Source organism: Homalodisca vitripennis, unplaced genomic scaffold (genome assembly GCF_021130785.1).
Source record: "Homalodisca vitripennis isolate AUS2020 unplaced genomic scaffold, UT_GWSS_2.1 ScUCBcl_1796;HRSCAF=5867, whole genome shotgun sequence".
In the NCBI taxonomy this organism is placed as follows: Eukaryota; Metazoa; Arthropoda; class Insecta; order Hemiptera; family Cicadellidae; genus Homalodisca; species Homalodisca vitripennis.
Window position 1 is genome coordinate 4,630 of NW_025777939.1, and position 27,321 is coordinate 31,950.

Consider the following 27,321-nt stretch of genomic DNA (forward strand, 5'->3'; position numbering starts at 1 on the left):
GGGTGCATAACACTGCTGTGGGTGCTGGTCTACAACAGCAGCTTACAGAGTGGATCAAGCGTGAGACCGCGCTGACAGAGGAGCGTGTGCGGCAGTACTCGGAGCAGCAGTACGAGGCGTTGGATCAGTTGCGCACACGAGTCCATAGGGATCATCACATTCTATCCAGGTGACACATTAGTTAATCTGTTGTAGGTGTAATGGTGATAAATATTTTAAACTAACATAAATGCTAAATATACATAAATCGAACAAAATAAATTACTATTGTTTTATATTTAAAAGCAGCTATAGTATCGAATACGTTGCAAATGATGTTTAGTAGGAACAGTTGATATCACAACAAGCAAGTTAAAACATATTGGATGTGAAGAATGAATATAGTTTTACTGTGGAATCAACATTTTTCAGTTTCTTACTTTATTTTCTGTAAGAGAACAAAATTTAATTTTTTTTTTTAATAAGGATAAAAACACAAATACACAATTGTCTGTATTGACATGACAACACTGTTGGAATGACGTGGCGTAAGCCGTTTGTGATAAAAAAGATGTAGATGACTTAGATCTCTAAACATGACCGCATAATATATTTGTAAGGCGGTCACAGGACTTGTGTTAGTGTACAGAATCATGTTTTTACAATGTTTCCTGACTCATAAAAATTAAAACAAGAGTGGCCTATAGATAGCCTACTCATCCTAAAAGAGTTAATAAATTACTGTAGTTTTACAAATATTATTTTGATTATAATTTGTATTTTCTATATATTATTCAGGACATTGTCACGAGTCTGCTGCTTCTATTCGTGGAGCACTAATTGGCAGATTGCAAATTACCGATTGCTAAAATGTGTTTTTACAGTTCTTAGTGTATAAAAAATATTAACTAGCATTAACAGAATATTATTATTTTTAAATATTATTTTACTTGAAGTTGGTATTTTCAATGTGTACATTCATCAACGTCAGCATGTCTGTTGGGTCTATGCATAGACGTTAGCTGCTCTGTGAATATTATGTATATAATTAAAAGTGTATCTTACATTGTTCTAATATAGAGGTTTTATTTTTTCAAATGTTGGTATTATAATTAATACAAATATATATTTATACATTTTTGTGTACAAGGGATGTATTCTGAAATCCCATTTTACGATCTACAATTTCTATCATTTATAAAGTAGAACATAGGGGATGTACGACTTGTATAGTACTCAAATCATATCCTTCGAACTGAACTTCTGCAAATTCAGTTCAAATAGCGAGGCATTCTTAAGTTTGTTTTCCCCCTAAAAAGATGAACAAAGTTCTAAGTTTATTTCAAATGAAAGTTTCTGGTTGTACCGAACTGATCTTGTGTATTGGCAAAATCGTGGTCTCGTACCAAAAACTCATGCACCTGAAACATCTAATCTGCAATGCTACACTGCAGTCCGTCCCATAGAAAGGCTCTGTGGCAATTTGTTTGTTTTCTCTATTTTTCTGAATTGGATTCATATATTTTCCAAACATCACAGAAATGTATTATGAATTATAAGTGATGTTATGTTGACAGGTTGAAAGACTCAGAGATATCAACAAAAAAGCTTAAAATAGGTGGTAGCACCGAATCGTCAAAGAATTTCTTGCATATACTGTTGAGAGAAAAAACTTTGCTAGGCAACCGCAGCTTCGCAGCATATCCTGCAAACACAGCTAGTGACGAATAACTGTCACCATGGAGTAAGGTTTAAATAGAGTATTACAGTTGTTTATAATTGGTTTGAGAATTGACAAGAGAATCAAAAACTTTCAGCCAGGTAAACAGGAAAAAACAGGGAATTAAAAAAAAAACATTTGAGTGCCAATCCTGAGTGAGTGTGCTTATTTACAATGTTGAGCAGTTACAATGCTTGACAAACTTGAATCTCATGGCCAAACTTGAATCTCATGGCATCCGAGGCGTGCCTCTCCAGTGGCTCAGATCATTTCTAAGCCACAGAACTCAAATTGTCCAGATCTCAAACAAATTATCTGAACCAATTCACCTGAGTTATGAGCGGCTCATAAGAAAAAACTTTACGACCTCAAGCTTAGATCATTGAGGCAGTCAGCCAGCGAGAAATTCATCTCTGAATCTGCAAACAAGAATAAAGCCATCTGGACAATAATAGATGCTGAAATAAAAACATTAAAAAACTTAACTGACTCAACATCTTCACTAAAAATAGCCAATGGAACTACTTGCAATTTACACACCATTTCTGAACATTTAAACAACTACTTCATCAATGTCGCCGAAGAAACCCTGATAAAAAATAATCCCCCAAAAAGGTATACACCTATTGATAATACTTTTACTGTTGACGATCATCTCAGGGTCTTCGCTCCAACTACGATGAACGAAATCCGGACAATCATCAGAGCAACTAAATCATCTTCTTCAGCTGGTGTGGATAATATGTCTTCAAGGCTCATGAAATCTTGCGGGGAGGAACTGCTGGTACCTTTGACTGACGTAATAAATAAGTCTCTGGCACAAGGTGTGTTTCCATCTAAAATGAAGACCTCAAAAGTATATCCCCTCCATAAAAAAGGGCGAAAAGATGAAATCAAGAATTACAGGCCTATCTCGTTGGTTTCCACCTTCTCAAAAGTCCTGGAGAGAGTTGTCTTAAGTAGACTCAGAGCTCATCTTCAGCGGAACAACATGAACCTTGAAGGACAGCATGGCTTCGTTCCGGGCCGCTCGACAGCAACAGCTCTTGGAGATATCATTGAATGTATGATTAACGATTTGGATGCTGGGAAAACAATTATTAGTACATCACTTGACTTAAGCAAGGCATTCGACTGCCTTGACCACAAGATGATTCTAGGCAAACTCGAACATCTTGGAGTTGTCGGAATAGCACACTCTTGGTTTAAAAGCTACCTAAGCAGTCGAATGCAGCTTGTGGAGCTGAAAGGAACCGCCAATGGTATTACAACTTTGATCAGATCAAAGCCACTGAATGTTAAGAGAGGAGTCCCCCAGGGCTCGGTCTTGGGTCCAGTGCTGTTTGCCTTGTTCACAGCCGATCTTCCACACCATGTCAGCCGGTATAGCAAGGCCATCATGTTTGCCGATGACACCATGCTCCTGACTAGCGACAAGGCGGCAGAAGCACTGGAAGTGAACAACTTCATTGCTGTGAGCTCAGCACAAGACTACTGCATCAACAACGATCTGGTCTTCAATGAAGAAAAAACTACACAGTTGATTATGGGAAAGCTCAAAAATAAGGTCACTGGTCCTCCTAACATTCAAACCCTAACTTCAACAAAACACTTAGGTATAGTTCTTGATGATGAGCTGTCTTGGAACTACCATGTTGACTCTCTTTGCATGAAGCTGAGCTCTTCAATTTTCGCCTTGAAGCGTATTCGAGCCATTAGCACGGCTGAAGCAACAAGAACATGCTATCATGCCCTCTTCGAGTCTCACCTCAGATATGGTATAATATTCTGGGGTGGGGCAAAGCAAGAAAACTTGAAACGAGTGCTGGTGCTCCAGAAACGAGCTCTTCGATCCATGGCGGGTCTTCAGCCAAGAGAAAGCTGCAGGAACTCCTTTCAAAGCCTTGGAATTTTAACTGCAGTCTCATTATACATCCTAGAGACAGTTGATTTCGCTCTAAAATCACCTCTTCCAAGAAACAGAAATTTTCACAACTACAACACAAGGCACAATAGCAACTTTAATCTTCCCATCCACAGAACTTCTATTTTCTCAAAGAAACCCTCATACGCTGGAGCAAAACTGTACAATATGCTTCCACAGTCAATAAAAGAAGGCACACCCTCCACGTTGAAGAAGAGGCTCCGGCAATGGCTTGCAGACATCCCACTATACAGCATGGAGGAGTTCATCGCTCGCGTAAGACCTGACGTCAGCAGTGCTACTTGACACTACACTACAAAAAATAAATAAATAAATTATAATTATAAAAATGTTGACACCATTCTGTGCTTGAAGCTCATGAATAAAGTTATCTGTATCTGTATCTGTATGGTGTCCCACAGGGCTCAATTCTCAGTCCAATTCTCTTCCTGATCTATGTCAATGATGTAGGTTCATCACTTCTGCACGGAAGACTAGTGCAGTATGGTGATGACACGACTCTCTGTTTCACTAGCAAGTCAAAATTGATTCTGGAACAGCAGAGTTTTGTTGAAATCAACAACTGCGTCCAAAATTTAACAGCCTCAATCTTAAAACAAATTTTGCAAAATCCAATTTTATAAATTTTGCTTTACGATCAGTAGATAGTCATGACGAGCCAGCTGTTATGTTGGCTGACACCATGCTGGAAGAAATATATTGTTCAAAATTCCTGGGAATATACCTAGTTCAACGGTTGACTTGGAACGATCACATCGACCACGTTTGCTCCAAATTGGCCTCAGGCATTTATGTTTTGAGGTCTCTAGCCAAATACTGCCCGAGTCAGGTTCTGATGATGGCGTATTATGGCTTGATTTACCCCCATCTCACTTATGGGCTGGCATTGTGGGGAGCTTGTGCAAACAATCAATTCCTGAGAGTGTTCAAGCTGCAAAAACAAGCAGCATTTATGAACGCTTGCCTTCACGGGCAGGTGTTCATTTCGTCAATAAGTTACCAGATTCAATTAAAAACACTCCAACGCTCAAAGTGTAATAAATTGTTTGAAACGCTTTTTAGTGTCACAAACATTTTATAATGTTGACGAGTTTTTTGCTTATGATTGGGAGACTACCAATTAAAAAGACTGACAAAATTCGTCGCTGGGAGTGGGAATAATTGGAAAATGAATGGATGTAGGTACGTTTGCAAAACTGTATGTTTAAATAAGATTTCTTGTGGTGTGTTTGACAAAAATTTTAACAAGTAAAAAGTAAAAAATTTGACATTTGCCATGCGTTGTATAATGTTTTGGCAATAAAACTCTGATTTGATTTGATTTAAGGGAGGTAGTGCTACATATCTTGTCTAAAGTAACTGTTCCATCTTCTATATGATGTATAGAATGTAAGTTCAAAACCATGATATTACAGGATTTTAAACAAACGCTTTGATACTTGCAGAATTGTAGCCATTAGCACAAAGAAGTCACAGGTAGAAGCTGCTGAAGCGTGGAAGAGAGCGCCACAGATCTCCAATGCCACCAGCCCCAAGCCGACATCCCCACTACAGAGCAAGCCTATACTGCCTGACCCTCCAAGTGCCATCGCCCAACCCAAGAAATCTGCACAGGTATGTTTATAATTTTAACAGTCATTAGCTCTCTGAGTCATGCGTGGATACCTCAAATCAAACAAAAGTGACACAGCCTTCTAGTAACCTCCAGTGTGAACCATTCATACCCTACTTGCCATTATCATTAGATACACTAAGAAACCTGTGAAGGCCAGTCTCTAGTTTTATTAGCCATTAGCACTTGAGTCAACTGTGGATGCTGCCAAATTATACAAGAGTAATACAGCCTTCCATTAACAAATCCAAGCATTCATCTCCAGTGTGGACCATTCATTCTCTACTTACTGCTCTCAGTGCTCCACTAAGAAATCTGTGCAGGTCCAGATCACAGACTAGGTATCTCTAGTTTTAATTAGCACCCAAAGTCAGCAATACTTGTGGCTGTCATTGCCATTGCTCCACTTAGAAATCTGTGCAGGTCAAACTCTAGTTTTATCAGCCATTAGAACTCATAGTCAGCAATATCTGTGGCTATCATTGCCATTGCTTCACTTAGAAATCTGTGCAGGTCAAACTCTAGTTTTACCAGCCATTAGAACTCAGTTAGAACTCAAGAGTCAGAAATACTTGTGGTTATCATTGCCATTGCTCCACTTAGAAATCTGTGCAGGTCATCTCTAGTTTTACCATCCATTTCCAGTCAGAGTCAGCAATGATGCATCCAAATCATACAATAGTGACTCAGCTTTCCAATATCACAAACTCCATGCATTCATCTCCAGTATGAACCATACATCATACCCTACATTTTGTTATTATTGCTATTGCTCCACTAAGAAATCTGTATGTGGTTGGTTTGTAAGGAAGATTGGAAGAATACTAAGGATGAATTATTGTAAACTCTTTATTTCTAAACTAGCATAGAGATCTAGAATTGGTGTAGTGATTTAGCTAAACTTGGTGATAGTTAGGACTCTGATGTTGCCGAAGCACCTTAGTGTACTTTGATCAGAAATCCTTATGGCAAAGAATTGTTACATTCGAACCTTAGGATAAAGATAAGCAAAGGTAATATAATGATCGGAAGCACACCAGTTTTAAATATTTATGGTCCTCTCAATCTTCTCAAAAATTAAATCCTCGTCAAAAGGCAACCCCAAACGTAACTCTTTGACGCTAATGACAGTAAGCCACGTATTTGTACGATTTGGACTTACAAATCCTGTCTTGATGCAGCTTCTGGTTCTGCTACCACTTACGAAGGTGTGCAACGGAGAATCAAAGTTCTTGTTGAGCTCATTGAGCAGTATATTTCATAACAGATTGTACGATGTAGTGGATGTGCTTTGTTATGTTAAGCCTGGTGCTAAGATGTGTAAAGTATTGCAAGGGGTGGTAGGGTAGTTGGTGAAATTGATTTAAGTGACTTTCTCATTAAATTTGCTGAAACTAACGATTTTAAGTTAAGTAACGATGGACTCCTTAACTGCATTGACAGTGTTTTGAGAATGGCAAAGGAAACTAATGCCATATTGGTTAGATTATTATACTGATACGATAATCCACCTTTAATAAATCGTTGAACTTCTTCCGTCCACAATCCAATCCAGAACCTTGTATCCTCGTCTATCCTGAATTATACCAAACTAGCTGTTGGTATCCCATGGCTTCGCAGGCATTTCGTAAGCTTTTGAATAAGCACTTATGGTTCAAGTGAATTATGTTTCCAACGCCAATGTAGAGTTTGTATTATTGCCACGATTAAGAAAATCTGTCAAAATTGTATGTTTATATCCATTGTAATTACAAAGTGGTCTAACACTTAAGCTTTTAAGTTCAACCAGAAATTTATTATAAAGAAAAATACATCATAACCTAGCACCTTCAAATATTGGCATCTATTTAATATACATAACTGTCTTGTAATTGCAGTTTATGATGTGTAGGCACTTTAAAAACTTTTATCTTTTGCAGCGCCACCTGGTGGCGAGTTATATCAATGGGCACAGCATATAAACCTTCTCTGTGGTAAAATACATATACAGGGTGTATATTATGTCTGGAAACACCCAAATATATCCTTTAATAATTTAAATATAAATTTGAAACCTCTTACAATCGTGATAGAGATTGGGCATCTACTTTTTGGAACAATGTTTTGTTATGTCACACCAACGGGGGACGTCCTGCCGAAGGTATCGTGAATATTCTTAATGGAAGCCTATACCTTGTGATACATAATTTTTAAAGGTAATAGCTTACTGAATTGAATGCCACAAACCGCATCTCAAAGGAATTATTCTAAGGAATTATTCTATCAGAAAATAGAGCATTTTTAGTATTGAAAATTTACTGATGTTCAACAATGTAATTTTAACATGGTTCTTGCCACAAAATGTGTTACACTAATTTTTTAGCATTTTTTTAAATGTTTAATTAAATAAAACAAAAATTTCATTTTAAGCTGGTTCTATTAGCACAAATTTGCCAGTTTTTTATTACAGTACAATTATGGAAATACTTATGTTATTGATTTCTTATTACAAATAAAAAATAATGTATGCTGTTAGAAAAGTCTTACAACAAACATTTTACCTGCATTTGGTGTCAAAGCAATTGTTCGAACTGTGTTCCTTCTACGGTTTTGACAATGAGCCAATCTTGTGTAAAATGATTCGACAGAGTTGCCTAACATTTCTTCAGTTATCAAAGCAATCTCCTCTATAATCCTGTTTCTTAGGTCTTCCAAATTATGAGGCTTTCTTCTATAAACATTGGATTTTAAATGACCCCATAGGAAATAATCGATTGGTGACAAATCCGGAGATCTTGGAGGCCATTCGATTTCTCCTCTTCGGCCAATCCATTTATGAGGAAACCTTTAAATCCAAATACTCTCTTACCTGTCTCTCATAATGGGGTGGAGCACCATCCTGCTGAAACCATACATTATCAAAGTATTCTCCTGATGCAATTTGAATAGCTGGGATTATTTCATTTTGGAGCATATTGTAGTAAAGTTCGGCATTTAAATTTCCATTGATGAAAAAGGGTCCAACAATTTTGTTACCTAAAATTCCACACCATACGTTCAGTTTTTGTGGTTGCTGTGAATGGGACTCAGTAATCCAATGTGGGTTTTCACTAGCCCAGTAACGGCAATTGTGCCTGTTAACATTGCCATTTAGGAAAAAGTTGCCTCATCAGAAAATAGTATGTTGGTCAGAAAATCTCTATTGTCATCACATTTGCGCATCACAAGTTCACAAAACTCAACTCTTCTGTCGTAATCATCCTCACTTAACTGTTGGACTAAATGAACTTTAAATGGTTTGTATTTATTAATTTTCAAAATCTTACTCACAGACATAGGTGCATATCATGTTGCTGTGCAGCTTTTCTGAGCGATGTATGTGGGTCTTCAATAAATGTTTGCAAAACATCTAGTGCATGTTCTTCATCTGTTGCAGATTGTATCCTACCCGACTTTGGCCGATTACGTACACTCCCTGTCATTTCAAAACGCTCAATAGTTTTTGATATTGTTGAAACACTTATGGGATTCCTTTCTGGGAAAGTGTCATTAAACAAATTACAAACTTCCCGATAAGATCTTTGACGATCGCCATATCCTCGCATCATCAACAGAGTAATTCGTTCTCTTTCAGACAATTCCATTAAAATGCCAAATAAAAACTGAACTACTGTAATTAGATAACTTGTTGACAGCAATGCTTCAGAGACACTGATTAACTCGACAGGAATGATATGACCTTTGTCCATTTGTAATTCCCAAGCTTAGACCTGTCTAGTGAAAGCTCCATGCTCAACAAACTGAAACCTGTAGACCAGATGATTAATAACACAATAATGTTTCTCATAGGCTTATTTCTCATTCGATTATTTCCTATGGGGTCATTTAAAATCCAATGTTTATAGAAGAAAGCCTCATAATTTGGAAGACCTAAGAAACAGGATTATAGAGGAGATTGCTTTGATAACTGAAGAAATGTTAGGCAACTCTGTCGAATCATTTTACACAAGATTGGCTCATTGTCAAACCGTAGAAGGAACACAGTTCGAACAATTGCTTTGACACCAAATGCAGGTAAAATGTTTGTTGTAAGACTTTTCTAACAACATACATTATTTTTTATTTGTAATAAGAAATCAATAACATAAGTATTTTCCATAATTGTACTGTAATAAAAACTGGCAAATTTGTGCTAATAGAACCAGCTTAAAATGAAATTGTTTGTTTTATTTTAATTGAACATTAAAAAAATGCTAAAAAATTAGTGTAACACATTTTGTGGCAAGAACCATGTTAAAATTACATTGTTGAACATCAGTAAATTTTCAATACTAAAAATGCTCTATTTTCTGATAGAATAATTCCTTTGAGATGCGGTTTGTGGCATTCAATTCAGTAAGCTATTACCTTTAAAATTATGTATCACAAGGTATAGGCTTCCATTAAGAATATTCACGATACCCTCGGCAGGACGTCCCCCGTTGGTGTGACATAACAAAACATTGTTCCAAAAAGTAGATGCCCAATCTCTATCACGATTGTAAGAGGTTTCAAATTTATATTTAAATTATTAAAGGATATATTTGGGTGTTTCCAGACATAATATACACCCTGTATATACCAATTTTCATAATGATCGGTCAAGTAGTTTCTGAGTCTATCAATGTCATATATACAAACACCCTCTTTTATGTATACAGTACATAGATTTGGTTGGCTTTCACTTCAATATGTTGCCAAAAGGATTGTCCAACTTCTTTTAGAATTTATACAACAAAACCTTATTCCTGTTCAGATGGCTTCTCAAGGTTCCTCAACTAATACTCTATCAAAATCTAACACTCGCTTGCCAAAACTAACTAGTCCTTACCTGTCAAAATTTTTTTAGAATACTGCTCCTCCAAAGGTAACTTTTCGCCTCTGTGTTTTTTCCCACGATCATACATAGCTAAATTTCTAAATATTCTTACTTTTTGTCTGTGAGTTCTAGAGAAAGAAGGCCATCCATCTTTGAGGTTTACTATGATTCACTGCCATAGAATATCTATCTATTTCTACTCCGTAGTAGAACAGTTTTTAATTGCAGACAATTTGTGTGTGTAGGTAGCCAACCGACCAAAGAACTTGCCACGGAAGCCATCAGTAGATGCTGAGGGACTATTTGACCTGGATGGAATGGACGGAATAGACGATAATACGACAGAGACCTTCCCGTCAGAAGATGAGGAACTCTCTGACACTGACGGTTAGTTGACATTCCAATCTGTTTTACTAATAAATTGTATAAAAATTTTAAGTCTTCTTGTGAGGTAGACATACTTGAACTGTCATGAGTAATAAATTTAAAACCTTTGCAAAATATTGTGGAATTCCAGACAAATATCAGTTGATTTATGAATCTTAACCCTTTGAGTGCCGCAGCGTCGCTAATTTTGATGTTTCGTATTTCAATAATATTTTAGATAGTACAAGGCTATTTTGGCCAAATAACCAAATAGCTGTATTCAATAAGTTCCAAACTATTGATAAATACAAGTTTTATGTTGATCTGTGAAACATACATGTGTTTGGGTACTTATCAGGAGGCCACTATTTATGGATGAGTTTTCCTTATCGGGGACAAAATAAATTACAGTATTAAAAGAACAGACTTTCTTTTTGAAATTAAAAAGTTATTACGACAATTAACCCTAGAACTGTTAATCGACATAATTATGTCGGTTAATGCCGCATTTGTGGTGTTAACCATCAAAAATTTTGTCGATCAAACATTCCCTCGTATAATTACTTTTTATAAATATACTCCGGTAACGTATATATATAATTCATGCACCATTGGATTCGGGAAGAAAAATGCTAAGGAACAGATGAGTTTTATTCCTCTTTGTATTATGGTTATGACGTAGCAAGCTTGTTATTTTGAACGTAAAAGAAAACGCGACGCCGTTTGTTGTGACCGCCATATTGCCGCTGCCGTTCTGTATCACTTTCGTGCCGAGCTGTGGATATTTCTAAGTTTTAATAGTTTTAACGCGTGTTTTAGTGTCGTATTTAATGTGTAGTGTGTTGTTTGATGTCGTAGTAGTGTAAACATATATATTTTAGAATAAATCAATTTCTATTTATTGAAATATGTTTGAGAAATTACCGGCTTTGTGTAGGCTATGGCAAAATGACTTGGCTAAAATTCATTTCACATAGTTTGTTATTGTTTTCACTTACTAAAACGTTATTTATAGCACTCTTTTAGCTTTGAATTAACTATTTATTTTTGGTAAATAGATAGTTTTCACAATAAAATATATATTTCCTGTAATTTCTTTGGTTATATATAATAACTGTTTGGGTTATTCTATATTTTTTCAATATCTTTAGTTATATTTATAGTTTTCTAACTACATAATATTTCCTATTACTTATAAACCATAAATTTATAAATTTTGATATAGTACAAGCTTTAGAAACTATTTTATATTTTGCTGAATGAAAATTTTTCGCAAAGTTTTTGAATAATGGCAAAATTTAACTTTTTTTACTTTTCAAAAAATAATTTATGGTAATTATTTCATTACTACTGTATATTCTATTTTATTCTAAGTAATAAAATATGCAAAATAACATGTATTCATAGATAAATGTATTAGCAAAACTTGTTTTAACCAAAGTCTTACGTGTACACCCGATTTTCAGAATTTATACGCATCGCTGCTTTTTGTTCTATAGCTTTATGATGCTTTCATAAATGTGTATAATGTTTATGTTTTTCTGAAACTAGATAAAATTTGACACAGAATGGCTATCTCACTTATAAATATTTCTCACTATAACTTCATTTGCTAGGTATGGTCCCCCCCAAATTTAAGAAATATTTTTCGTAAATTTTATATTTGATTAAAAAAAGTGTTTATTAGAAAATTTTTGATGGTTAATTTTACAATATAGTGCAATTCTACGTTTAATTCTGAACACAAAAATATATACTCTTATTTATATTGCTTTTATTTTATATTTTTAATAATTTTTTTAAAAAAACCTTGCGCGAAGCTCCAAAACAGCCCGACACTACAGGATGAAATGACCGCCAGTTCTAGGGTTAATGAAAACAAAAACTAAAGAACTACATTTTATTATTCAAAAGTGACAGGTGATTCGTAACGTCTAGGCCTACTTGAAGGGTCACTTGTATAGGCCTATTTGCAGGTGATTTGGTGATAGGAAGTATGATTTATCGAGTATTTTTTTATTCACTATGGAAGAAGGAATGTATAATGAAGCTTTATTTTGGTCCCCGATAAGGAAGACTCGTCCAAAAATAGTGGGCTGCAATAATACCAAAGTACCTATGCGATGGTTTTGTCTTCCAGTCAAGACGTAGCGGATGAGTACCGTGTTGCGTAACGGCCTTTCTTGTTGTATATGTGCCGATGACCAAGCATTTGAGTAAATACAATCTAAAATAGTAACTTATACAATATTTTACCGCATTTCTTTATAAAAGTAATGTGATTTGAGTTGTGTCCAAGCGAAAAACTAGACTTTTCAGTGTAATTATAACAGGGTTATTTTGGTTTTTACAAAATTGCTAACACCCTAAAAAAAAAGAAATGTAAACAAGTACTTGTCTCTACATTTACTAATCATATTTATTTGTGTCATCTTGATGTTTTATTTGTTGTATTGTGAAAACTACACTATTACTTTCTCATTTCTAAACTCTGACAGATGAAGTACAATTTGTAAAATGTTTGTAGCAAGCATCATTTTGTTTATACATATAATGCCATGTTTATTTTTATTGTAGAATCACATATTATGCATGGATTTTATTTAGAATTTTATGGCCTTTATCATGGTATAAAGAAATAAAATCTTAAAAATACCATATACACTGAAATTAGGTTCAAACTTAACTTCTTATAAAAAAAAGTAAAACACATTTGTAAAAACTGAAATGTTTGTATATTTTTATAAAACAAATTTAGTTTGTAACAATGTGTATCATATTGTCCATTTAATTATAAAAAAACAAAATTATGAAAATCTGTTGAATAGTTATTTTACAACAGCTTTTTTCCCAAAAGCTTACAGATATGCAAAATACAGCCCGGCACTTTATGCATATATGACTTTGGGAAAACGCCAACGGCACTCAAAGGGTTAATCCTTTGCACTCATAAAGCCTTACTAACCTCTTGCTCAGGTCAAATGATATCTCAGCTCACAATTGGCTAGTGGAACCATGTATGTCATTTTCACTTGTATTTCAATGGCAGTAGTTGACCTTTCAACTTTTAACCTTCTAACTGGCCGTTTAATAAATTCTGTACTGGCAAGCCCATTTTGGCCAATTGCAAGGATTCTTATAAACTGTTATAAAATGAACATTCTTTATGCAAAGGTAAAAATTATAATTTTTTTTTACCAAAATATGTAGAATTTTAATATGTAACTGGAAAAAGTATTAGAATTCATATAAAGAATTGTCTTGCAAAAACTACTATCTGAGCAATTTTAGCACAAAATGACAGATATCGAGTTTACTGGGCGTGTACCAACATTTTTTGGAAAAAACTAAATATATAAAAGACGCAGGACATCATACAGTAAAAAAATATGAAACGCTGTAAAAATATACTATGTACATGTTATATTAACATAAATAAAGAAAAGTAACAAATTGACCAAAAATGCAATTGATTTTTGATGTGTCAATATAAAATATTGCTTTACATACAAACACAACAAATGTTATATCTTACTAATAAAGTTTTATGTTCCATTAGGTAAATGCAAATTTGCAAGTTTCAGCAACATGGAAATTAAAAAAAGTAAACTCCACAAACGTATAAAAATTATGGTCATAATTTTTTTTATTTATGTTGGTCAAAAAACTACATTTATATAGAAAGAGCTGCTCCTTTCAGTGATGTAAATTTGATTTTCACAAAACAAAACTTCCCCTTTATGAAGCTTGGAAATATAGGTAGGCTCTTACCGTTTTGCAACTATGCTGTTGGAGCTAATGTCCAGAAAAGTTTTCTTCATGTACTAAGTAGTGTGTAATTTGAATATGATTTTATCTAATTTAAAAATATTTTTGTTTCCAACAAAAATACAATTACTCTCAAGTAGATCTGTAATACCGACAGAATGCAAACTTATTTCAAAATTTTGATGTTTATTATTGTTGACTTCAAGTTCAGGGCTGATGGTATGTTACAGTTGCAACTTGAAGTAAACTAACTTAATTCATAAAATGTGAATTACATTTTTCACCAACATATACAGTATTCTCAGCTTCTTTACCATTGATATCTAATGTGATTGTTTCCTGTTTCATTGTATTTCTACCCACTCCTGCTTTTATAATAGTCCAAGTGGCTTTATACAACTTGTAATTTGTTCTCCTATCTATAGTTAAAATTTTTTTCTTATATTAAAATAAAGCTTAAAATTCAAATCAGTACTAGTTTTTGTCAATGTAGGCTATGCATATCTTTTTCCTTCACCGGAAATTTGTATTCTTCTTGCTATACAATTTCTTATGGCTAATTACATCACACATCACAGATATTTTGAAAAAAATGTTGTTCATTTGTTCTTATAAATATTTGAAATATGTTGGAGTTTTCCTAATGATAGTATTAAAGATGGTTTCATTTCAAGGTTACGATGTGTGTGATTAACTAAGGTAGCATTAATTTGTAAAATTATATTTTAGAAATGACTTGCAATATTTTTTTAAATTGTTTACAGCATTAAAGAATTATTATTATTATTACTACCACTACAAACTTACTTATTACTTTAAACTTTAGGTAACCTCTTAAAAAGCGTACTCCTCATTACTGTACATAGCCACCTTTTAAATAATTACTACTGTAATGCAGTAAATAGTGCCAATCAAAATCAAATTTAAAAGAATACTTACAACACGTTGTAGCCTTGAAATGAAACCATCTTTAATACTATCATTAAGGAAGTAGTTGATAATTTTTATTATTAGCTAGAAAACAGCTGTTAATGATCCGAAGACCAACAAATAACAAACGATTAGGACTTGTACTTTAAAATATACTTTCAACATGTAAGAAAGCATAATCAATCACCAACTAAAATTAATGTAATTATTTTATTTCTCAACCAATTTTAACAAATTTGGTATTTTTATTTTTTTTGTTACATTTGCATTAAATAATTATTCTAGCAATTTATACGTGGGATTGACAGTTTTTGGGATATGCAATGTTTGAAAAATGTTAAATGTTTTGAAATGGAAAGTGATACTAGTTATTTAGTTTTTTTAAACGTTTCCTTTAATTAGCCTAATATAACTGCCAAGTTTTGTGTTATTTTCTCCAACAGCTTCTGAGATACGATATTTTAATAAAAAAAAAAAAACACATACAGACAGATAGACACTAAATGAAGCGAAATAGGACATGTGTTCATATAAACTTTTTTGCTTTTTTCGTCTACTATTATATCGTGAAATTGTGCCAACCACTTGTGAAACACCCTGTATATTTTGTTGTTATCTTAATATAATTAATTTGATGGCATTTCAACAGCAAATTTGTATTTTTACTTGACACTATTCTTGTACCTGATGTGCATTTCACGAATAAAGACTTTTTGAATCTTGAACAAATGTGGCCATATCATTCACTATTCATAGTATCTGGTTGTTTGAAAAGTTTCAATTTTGGCCTCACATAGAGTGAGATCACTACTTTGAATATGTAGCATCTATCTTCTCTTATTCCCATAGTATTGTTGGTAGATGAAGGAGGAGTTACAAGAACTGTGTGTGTGACAGATTCTGGGAGCCATGACGAAGGAATCCACATACCGCGCCATGTGACCACAGTGTATGCCAAGTCCCTGCCTGTCAATGTGCCTACATTCATGAACCAGCTCGGATCGGAAGACTCTCCAAACCAACAGGACTACGGGGTCAGTATACATCTCTGTCATGAAAATTATACCAAATAGGAAACAATTTTAAGTGTTATTTTGTATTTTTGTTTTTATTTTTTTGTTAAAATGGTTGTTTTTTGTTTTTTTGTAATCTCTATGTTGGAAAGTTCATAATTTTTTGTTCCTTTTACCATGGTTATGAAAGCCCTGCCTTACAACCTTACAAACATTTATAAATGTACTAGCAGTTACCCAGGGTTTCATACGCAATTTTCAAAGGCCATAGCTTTCTTACTGAAAGCATTTACGATGTAATATGATGGAGCCCTACAATTTTTTTAAACAAATAGATGTATCAGGTACATATTATTTCAGTATCCTTAGTTCAGAAGTTAAAATTGTAAATACAATTTTGACTGGTTCTATTTTAGGTTTTATTGTATGAATAAATACACACATATAAGTCTCGAAAACCTAATTTGGTCAAAAAGTGTCCGTCTGTTTACATTTAGTTTCTATCTAATGTATTCCATAGAAGACCTTGAAAGCAAAATACACAGTCTGTCACAAACTGTTGGCCTGGGTCATAAAACTTCCCTAACTCTAGCTCTAGAAATTGAATTATGAGATAACCGGGAGAGCCAGCAAAACTCTGTACAGTAGTACTGGCAACTTGCATCACATGAAGAGGTTTTACATGTGGTTTCTTCCCTAAAATCAACAACTTCTACTGGGATTGATGGTATCAGTTCTAATGGTAAAATGTTGCATTAATCTAAACTAAAAGCATCAAAACTGTATCCTCTCCATAAACAGGAAGTAAGCTGGAAAAAAAAAAACTACAGACCCATATCCTTAGTTCCGACTATTTCTAAATTAATGATTGAAAAACCAGAGTTGGTTAGGCTCAAATATAATTTAAACTTCAACATCTTACCTGCAAATCAACACGAGTTCTTATCTGGAAAATCAACCACAAGTGTACTTATAGATTTAATTGAACAGATAATTAACAACCTTGAAGAAAGAAAAACTGTTACAAGTAAGTGTCCTTCATGATCTCAGCAAAGCCTTTGACTCTTTGAATTGCAGTTTGATAAAGATCAAATCCCTGGGATTTGAGGAAAGTGCACTGTTGTGGTTTCAAAGCTATTTTACAGGGAGGAAGCAAATAGTTACAATAAAACAAATACAAAATGGGACTAAATAAAATAATTGTAAAATAAAAACCATAAATGGTCAGAAGAGGTGTCCCTCAAGGTACTGTATTGGGCCCAGTTTTGTTTGTACTATTCACTTGAGATCTTCAAAACTACATTGAAAATTGATCTTATCCTATCATGTATGCTGATGATACTGTCTTGTTAACTGCCACTAACTCCACTGAGCTCTTGGGCATTAACACCTACATCATAGTGAGCACTGTACAGTAGTATTATGATAATACTGATCTTGATTTTAATTCCTTCAAGATATAACTTTTAGCAAGAAGGCTAAAAGATTAAATTACTTAGCCTCCAGATCAAAAAAGCGTTGAAACAACCAAGCATCTGGGTGTAATATTGAATGAACGCTTGAAAGCTTTACATTGACAAGCTATGTTCTAAACTCTATTCTGTTATTCTTGTATTAAAAATAATACAAATTGTAAGCACACCAACAGCAACAAAAATAGCGTATATGCCCTCTTTCAATCTCATATTCGTTGTGGGATAACCGTCTGGGGAAGCTCTTCAATTGATAATCTCGATAGTGTCCTTGTTACACAAAAGCACACTGTGCGGGTCCTGTGTGGCCTTTAACTTTGAGGTGGCTGTAGAGAGGCTTTAAGAGGACTTTTCAACATACTTCCAGAAAACTAAAAATTATGACCAAAACCTTAAAAAGATGACTACCCATCTGGCTCGGAGATAAATCAGTCTACACCATTGAAGGTTGAAAATTGCAAGAAACACTTACATTTTAAAGAAAAAATGTCATGTATTTTAACTAAAATTGTTGATAAGTCAAAATATGTATTCTTCATATCTAGATTATCTTGTAATTATCTACATCTATTATTTCTTTGATGAAAATTAATTAAGATTTCTGATTTCTAATATACTATGACTGTCATCTACGTTTTCTGGTACACATTTCAAAGCTAAGTACTTGCCAATACAAGTGAAATCTTGACTGAACATGTTAAATTGGTTTTATAATCAATTAAGTATTTCCATGTATTCCTTATGGAAAATGTTGGAAAAATCTAATTCTGAACCCTCAAAAAATTAAGTATTTCAGAACAGAATTTTGTTCTGTTATGTGAATTCAAAACTGAAGTAATATCACGGTAGTGACAAAATATATTGACAATGGTTAGAATATTTTTTTCGTGGATTGATATGCTACTCGGTCAGAAACTCCTTCAATATCCATACAGACGCTGACTAGGGCTTCCTTTTCTTTGAAGGTGGCCCCACTGCTTTCCACCAAGCTGTGGAGATTGGTGGTAGTTGACTTACCTACATGTTGATATAGACTGAGTGGGTGAACTTGTAAGGTTTCATACATTATATGTCTATCAATGATTTTTTCCATAGTTTTTACCATGAAGAAGGTTAGGCCTATAGGTCTGTACAAGTTGGGTTGAGACGGATCCCTGTCCTTTTTCTGCACAAACACCACAAGTGCCATCCTCCAGTTCTTTGGAATAAATCCTAGGCCACAGCTGCTTCTAAACAGAATTAATAAAGTGTTCAGTAGAATATCCAGCCCTTCTTGGAAATGTTCTGTGTACATTCTATGTATTGTGTTCTCAATGTTTAGTGTTTAACTGTTTATAGTTGTTGAAGGTTTTTAGTTCTTCTGCTACCCATGGAACAAGACAATATGTGTACTTCAGAAGTAGACTTGGACAGTGATATTGAGGTATCAAAGATACTCAAAGACTGACACAAAAGTAAATTATAAAAAGTAAATGAATGCCCATTGTATGTAATGTAAATAGTTTATTTTAATTATAATTTTAATAATAAACAATTTAATGTAACAAACAGTTTTTTCTCATCTACCAGACAGATAATTCAGGAGCTTGTCATAAAATCATCAAAAGTGAAAAAATGTAAATGAATTTTGATTGTTTTGTTTTGCTTTATAATTAAGGAATCCAATAAAAACTGTTTTTCCTATGTAAAAAACCGTGTGTGCTGTTTTCAATAAAAAATAATTGTAACAGATAAATTAATAGAGTATCGACTGTTGCTTTTGATTTTTTTTTTCTTACTAAAACAATTATTGTAGATATATACTAAAAAAAATACAAAAATATTTGGAGAAAGCAAATAACACTATTGTAGAGTAACCAAATAGACTGTCTTGAAAAATGTACTAATTTATTTGTATCTAAACACATTCTATTAGTATTTTAAGACACGCAAGCATTTTTGCCAAAATCAGTTAAAACATTCAGTCCTAGGAGAGTCTAGGTTAATTGCTTCCTCAGTGGGGTTAAGTGGCTTGAAGGCTGTTATTGCCCATTTAATCCTTCCAAATGTAAAGATTCTTTTTGACTGTTGTCCTGAATTTGTCAACCTCCTGACCAGTTCTCTCCCCCGCTAGAGAATAAAGATCCTCATTTTTAGTCAAGAGACTGCCTTGAAAGTGCGTCTCCAACAACAGTTCTACAGTCTCCTTCTTGTTCACCATAAGACCTCCATTGACCTTTACTAAGGACCTTATTGGGTTAGAGTGATCAATTTGAAGAGTTTTATGAAGCCTGGCAGCCTCTGGTTAATGTTTTTTGCAAGTGTCTCCAGGTTCTTCTTTTATTTTTTCTACTTTTCTTATGTTCGTTTTAGGGTATATTGGTAAATGGATCCAGTCATCAGTCCTTTTTGCCCATTTTAGTAGTTTTTTGGGTTTTGTTTTTTAAGTGTTTCTAACATCATAGTCCACTAAGGCACATCTTTCTTTAGCTGCTTTTGTCTGAAGAGGTAGTTTTTCTCACAGGCCTTTCTGATGGCTTGCTGTACTAATTGAGCCAACCTTTCTATATTAATGTTTTTGAGTCCTTTAGATAAGGTTTATATTCAGAAACTTCTTTTATTACTCTAGTCGTAAAAAGTGGGACTAGACCCTCTATTTTCTAGAACAAATCTTTACTAAATTGCAGAAGTTCTTCACACCTCTTGGGTTAATATTGATGCTGCCCCAGTAGGTGTGGTGTGCGTTGCAGTCACAGCCGAGGATGAGGGCTACACCTCTTTCTCCGCAGTACTGCAGTAGCCTTTGTATTTCCACTGGTGTACAGTGTGTTGAAGGGTTTGGGAAGTGCTGAGGCTATAATTACCTCTTCATCCCCCTTGTTGTGAGGCTACATTTACTGCCACCACCACCAGATCTTTGCTAGTTAGATCTGTAACAGAAAAAGCTAATATGTCTTAAAAGTAACACACGTGCTCTTGGGTTTTCAATTAATCGATCATATATGATATTACCTACCTGAGTTGTTAGTCACATGATGTAATCTCTGTTGATTCAAGGTTCCTGGATTAGGGCAATATCTAGGCCTGTTGTGATAAACCTCCTACTCAAGATGTCTGGTGTGTACTTGGTATGGTGTATATTTAACTGAATGTGGCAAATACTTGCACCTTTTTATACTACCTTCCCCTGGTGGTCCAACCCTGGCCATCTTCTTGAAGTGGTTTGGGGACAGTGCCCCCCTTTTCTACCCCTGGCCGAAATCGATGGTCCTTCTTCAGGAAGAGAGAGCCAAGTTGATGTTTCCTTCTGCACTGCCCTCAGAGTAGACCTCTTTGTTAAGGTATTTGCAGAATCCTCTGATACTTGCGGTCTCTTCCACTTCCATCTCTTCAGCGGTGTTCTTTTCTTTTGGTGACGGTCCCAGTCTTTCCTGAGATCTCCCCTACCTTTTTGGGGTCCTCAGTGTTCTAAGTGTTTTGCTTAGTCTTAGCTGGATTTTTCCAATCTGGTAGCTGATCCATGACCCTTCCTTCTCAAGTTTGTTTGCTTAGACACAATTGACTGCCAGGGTAAGCAACACTGACTTACCCTAATCACTTCTACGCAGAATATTCCATTTATCCAATGATTAGGTCTTTATTTTGTGCTTTTAAGACCTTTATTATCTTATCTGTAGATTAATTTGTATTGTTTGAAAGTAGGCAGTTGCGATTCTTGCACAAGGAATATCTCCCTCTGGTACAATCCTCAGACTGGTTCCCTCCTGCGGCTTTAGGGTTTCTTGTTTTCCTTTCAACCATTCAGCTGTATTATTAGTTTCACATGTGAAAATCAGGACCCCTTGTTTCCTGTTGACCCCATAGAAGCTTGGAGAATTTAGACCTCCCCTGTTCTTCCACAATCACTTCCCGGATGAATTTCTGAATTGCTTCCATTTGTTCGGCAGAGAGTAGGTTTTTCCGGAAAGTCGGAATGTAGTATTCCCACCCTTATACCCTCTGCGGCTTGTTTATATGACAATTGTGGTTAAGTGAACTATTTGCACATCAAAGATCAGGATGGCTGTGTGGTCTAAGGCACTACTGTTGGATGCGGGAGTTGGCCTTGGAGTCGTGGGTTTGATTACCGCACCTGATATTAGGGATTTTGTGGTCTGATGTACACTTATGAGAATCTATGATCTGTGGTGCTTGCTGGAGGACATACCTTAAATTAACGGTTTGGGTAGAAGTAGATGGGATCAGTATATTCTTGTATAAATGTAACAGATCCAAAACACCTGTTTTGCGTTTTTTATTACAATAAAAAAAACTACTCAATTTGTGTTATTTTATGCTTTTTAAGAAATTTATTATTAAATAACAATAATAATAATAGCTTTTAAGAGTAAAATACCATTTAAATCTTCTTGACGTTTTAGGAAAATTGACCAGCATTAAAAATCCTCTAGGTTAAGTTGTTACTGTCCTTAAAATTCCTGATATCCTTGGTAAATGTATCTTATCTTTTGTATATTTAAAACGTGAGTTTGTATTTACCGAATTATGTAAACACTGATTCCAAGTTGTGTAATGAATATGATGTCTGTTCAGGACTCTGAGGATCCCATGGACATAGCTGCTAGCATCAAAGCCCTTGCGAAAAGTGTACACGGAGACGCAGTGTTCGGAGATCTGCCACGGCCCAGATTCAGCTCCCAGATCTGACGTACCATTGCTCAACTTTCCTCATACTTTGTTTTTTTATTTTTTCTATAAGTGATAACACAGAAAGACAGTAGTAGCAAGCCTTAGTGTTCAGAGCTTCTATTTTACTTGAGGTCGCTATTTTCTTACTGTAAGACGAGTGAAGGGAGTTGTTTGGTCCGACGGTTGTCAGTGTTAAATGTGGTCGGAAGGTTGGCGCTGCTCAGGTGCCGAAATGGGTTAAAGGTGAATTCTTGCCTTTGTCTATAACACGTTTATATTGCACTGGATCTTTGTCTTTATAATAATTGTGTACAAGTGTAGGCTTAAATGGAATGTTAGCAGCCGGCAATAACGGTCTAACGTAATACTTGTGCTTTTCTTGACTAAGTAATCTCACAAGTACCATGTAAAAGAGTATATTTTCTGGTATTATGACGGAATCAATTGTTTTTTTACTGTTTGCATTATATCCTTGTTTTTACTGTCATTGTAGTCCAGGAGCAGAGATCTGTATTTTTTAATGACACATGCTTTCTTTTCTTTGGAAAAATCTATACAACCAGTTTCCCTGAGGAAGAAATCAATCATCAGCCGCGCTAGTTTTGGTGAAGGTCAAAATGGGAGAGCATCTAAAGGGTTTAAAATATAAAACTTTTTTCAGACCATATTTTTATTAACAACACACGTCCGCCAAAAATGTAATTAAATCTAGTTACGTGATGGTGACATTATTTATTTATTTGTCTAATGGTTGTTTTAAGTGTGTGAAGCTAAGAAAAATGTGATTTAAGAAAATATTATCATTTATATTTTTTAACCCTTTTAATACCCTCATATATAAACATTCGCCAAAACTAGTGTGGCTGGTAATCAACACTCTCCGGTTGTGTGTTTATAAATACAAATTGGCTCTCAGCTCTGAGATTATTGTCTTGTGGATAACTAATTGCTTGTCAATTTGTTATTGCACTACAGAACAAATATACAAGTTTTCATTTGGTGGCCATTTTACTCAAGAATATTCATTCAAACTAGTGCAAAATGACTAGCAGCAAGTTAATATGTAGATTTTTAAATTTATAAGACATAAGACAGTATAATATGTTGTGATAAAATAAATCATTCAGAGCTTTTAACATATACGTTATTATTTCATCCGATAACATAACTTTCTACAGCACTTGAGTTACATATTCTTCTGTCAAATAACGCAAATTTTAATTAATTGTAAATTTCAATTAATCAACTTTAATTTTTAAATTTTGGTATACCATGTAATTTTTTTGTGTAACAAACTATTTTTATATGTTAGATACAAATTGTACTAATTGATTAAATACAGTCAACTTCCGACTGTCCAGGAAAGTCAAGGACAAGTGAAGAGCACATTTGACCCAAGGTACAGACTTAAGATAATTTCTCTTAAGGCAAGACTAGAAAAACCATTTAAGCCACTCTATAAGGATTAAAAGGATTATAAAGTAGCAATAGTTTTGTTACCTTGCCCAAAACAGGTTGAAGGATATGAATTTTTACAGTATTTATTATTATATATGAGAATATGTTTTTAAGGACTTAACCCTTAGTGTAGGCTGGTGTACTATTTTACATTTTTGCCTGCAACTCCCTTACTTTTTGGTTAAAAATAATAATTATAAAAATATTTAACAGGAATAAATTCTGTAACAGTATAAAAAGCATCTTTTTGTAAAACAAAAATAAAAATTAAGAGTAATAATAAAAGATGTACTTAACAAAAATAAAATAATTCTTCTTTGAATAGGAAGAACGTTCTTTAAAAATATCTAGGCGTAAAATGTTTCATTTCAATAGTTACAAATAAATTTACAATTTGTATAACAATTTTAAAAGAATTTGTGCGTGTTTGATTTGTACACTTTTTAAATTTGATAATTTGTAGTGTATTTACAATCAGAAAAAGTAAGTGGCAACCCTTATTTCAAAGGTATAGTACATAGTTATAACAGATATATACAGAAGATACAATTAGTTTAATTCAAAAGTAAAAAATAGAAATAAAAAATTCAGAACGTCCTGGTATACGAACACTAGTATTTCTAGACAGTTACAGCCACGTCCATATAAAAGGACAGCAGTATTTCTAGATAGTTACAGCTACGTCTGTATAACAGGTCAGCAGTATTTCTAGATAGTTACAGCTACGTCTGTATAACAGGACAGCAGTATTTCTAGATAGTTACAGCCATGTCCGTATACAGGACAGCAGTATTTCTAGATAGTTACAGCTAAGTCCGTATAACAGGACAGCAGTATTTCTAGATAGTTACAGCTACGTCCGTATAACAGGACAGCAGTATTTCTAGATAGTTACAGCTAAGTCCGTATAACAGGACAGCAGTATTTCTAGATAGTTACAGCTACGTCCGTATAACAGGACAGCAGTATTTCTAGATAGTTACAGCTAAGTCCGTATAACAGGACAGCAGTATTTCTAGATAGTTACAGCTAAGTCCGTATAACAGGACAGCAGTATTTCTAGATAGGTACAGCTAAGTCCGTATAACAGGACAGCAGTATTTCTAGATAGGTACAGCTAAGTCCGTATAACAGGACAGCAGTATTTCTAGATAGTTACAGCCATGACCATATAACAAGACAGCAATATTTCTCTGTATTTCTTCACAGAGATTTCCGGATGTTGGGAGATGAATTGTTTTTAATGAAATATGATTTGAGACAATGTCAGGTTTTAAGAGCAATATATATATACTGTAAAAATCATATCCTTATCTTCCTCAGTTATTAATGAACAATCTCTTTTGTATTTTTTTGGTTAATGATGACACAGAATTTGTTGCTCTTTGTCTTCGCCTTTATCAGATGCTTATTTCACTTGAGTAATACAGAAACATGAAACTGAATTGGCCAAAACATATTATCACAATATAAAACATTTGTATTAGTAAGTTGTATAAGCGGAAATTTTATGATCTAAATCAATTAAATACTGCATGTCTACTTAAGCAACTATTCTTATTATATGATTGATTAGTTTAGAATGCCTAAACATGGCAACAAAATAGTATCCTTGAAATGCTACCAAGGCAGAGGAGATCCAAATGTTGGTGTTGGACAGTTTCGAGGTGTAAGACTTTTCTCGTATACATTTTTGTCCATAAATTTAAGGACCCCTTGAATGTATAAAATGTGGTATCCAAAGTTTAAATTCTAGTTTGGGTGATTTTGGGAGGAGAGGGGTTTAGCAAATTCTCTGATTAAAAAGGGAGAAATTCTAGGTGCAAAATAAAAAAGTCAGATTCATATTTTAAATATCTAATCATGTATATATGATTTATCACAATAACTCTGTATTTTTTATTTAAACTTTTTATGGCATTTCATGAGAGCTTAACACATTATATACTTGCACGAATCTACATCCATAAAGGTTTTATGTCTAGGATTTCAACTGGAATTTATACAGACCCTGGCAAGAATTAAAAGCATAAATTTTAAATAGGTTCAGAATCCTTCCTTTCTGTCTTGAAACATGTTTTATATAAATGTTCTTGGCTATGCCTTACCTCTCAGATGGGTTGCTCTGCACAAAGCCGAAGGAGCAGTGTTGCTATATTTTGACATTTTGTAGTTTGAGACAACTTGTCATGGATCTATGAAGAGCCATGTCTGACTCTGTATGCTATCTAAACTTGAATTAAAGTACAAATAGCTTTATTTTAGGCTTTTTAGCGTGTATAAATCCTCTCTCTAACTTGCTTGTGTATCCTTTTCTTATTTGTATGAAGCAACAAATAGATTTAACGATCTTATGAATTGATATGATTTTGATAACTAATATTGTATAAGAATAATACAATAAGTGATAGGTGATTGTTATTTCCTTGAATCAGAAGTAACATTTTTTTGATTTGCTGTATCCCCATGTTACGGTTTTGTTTGTTAGTTTTTGTTTGTTACATATCATTCTCTTGTGTTGTCATTGGATCTGTTATATTACATTTATGTTGAATGCCAGAATGTAAAAACGAAATTGAGTAGTACAAGCTGCAGGAGGGGATGGGAAAAGTCGTACATTGTCAACAGACTGACCAATAGAAAACTTTGTCAAATTTTAAATATTGTTAGTCTAGTTATGTTCACAAATTTATCTGTCTGTTAGTTATTTTTAATAAAAATTATTTGTTAAAATTTTTTTGTGTTGTTGTATACCTTTGCATATACAAACCGCCCAATGCACCACTGAGAAACAAGGAAACAACAACAAAAAGTCAAAGACAGTAATGAAGGATGTCTCACAAAATGAAGTAATTCCAAAAAGTAAAATACGAGGGCAATCTAGAAAGTAGATTACGTTACGCTCTGTAGTCGCTAGGGGCGGGACTACGGCCATTTTGATGTCAGGGCATTTCTCTATTCAGTGGCTATCCAGCTTTGCTAGTGAGGTTACTGTCGTTCCTTGTTGTTTTCAATAGCAGTTTAAAATGTGTGACGAAATTGAAAATCCCGCAAGTTGTGAAATGCGGTTGGTAATAAGCTTTTTATTGGCTAAGCACAATAAACCAATTGAGATTAATCGCAACTCTGTTAATTTTATGGGAATAAAGTGATTACTGAAGGTGGAGTGTGTCAGTGGTGCATTAGGTTTAAAAATGGCCTTCTTTTGATGATTTTAGTAGTTTTGGGAGCACTTTCCAGAGCTGCACTTAAAATTACATCAGTTATATTGATGACAGCGGAGTCTTATGTCCACGGATGATGAAGCATTTGGCACCTGTATAGCTTGCTTAAATTTGCCCTTATCTGCCTTATCAAGTGCCCATCTAGATCTTCTGGCCACATTTTCTTGAGTATCCAGAACTAAATTATAACCGGTGCATGGTCACTACCGTAAAGGTCAGAGGAGACTGTCCAATCAAAGCGGTAAGAGATTTGTGATGTGCACACGGTTAGGACTAATCAAATCAAATCATTTTTATTGTAAAGACAATACTTTACAATTGCATAGCAA

At 34.2% G+C, this 27,321-nt stretch overlaps 1 protein-coding gene across 2 annotated transcripts; it reads left to right on the forward strand.

Moving 5' to 3' along the window:
• Window positions 1–26,501, forward strand: LOC124371672 (the record flags this gene model as incomplete). 2 transcript variants are annotated; one of them, XM_046830009.1, is given in 5 exon segments in its annotated part: window positions 1–169; window positions 5,090–5,258; window positions 10,339–10,480; window positions 16,019–16,191; window positions 22,215–26,501. In XM_046830009.1, coding segments are annotated over 5 exon segments (767 nt in total), but the record flags the coding sequence as incomplete, so codon positions are not given.
• Between the last annotated feature and the right edge of the window lie 820 nt (window positions 26,502–27,321).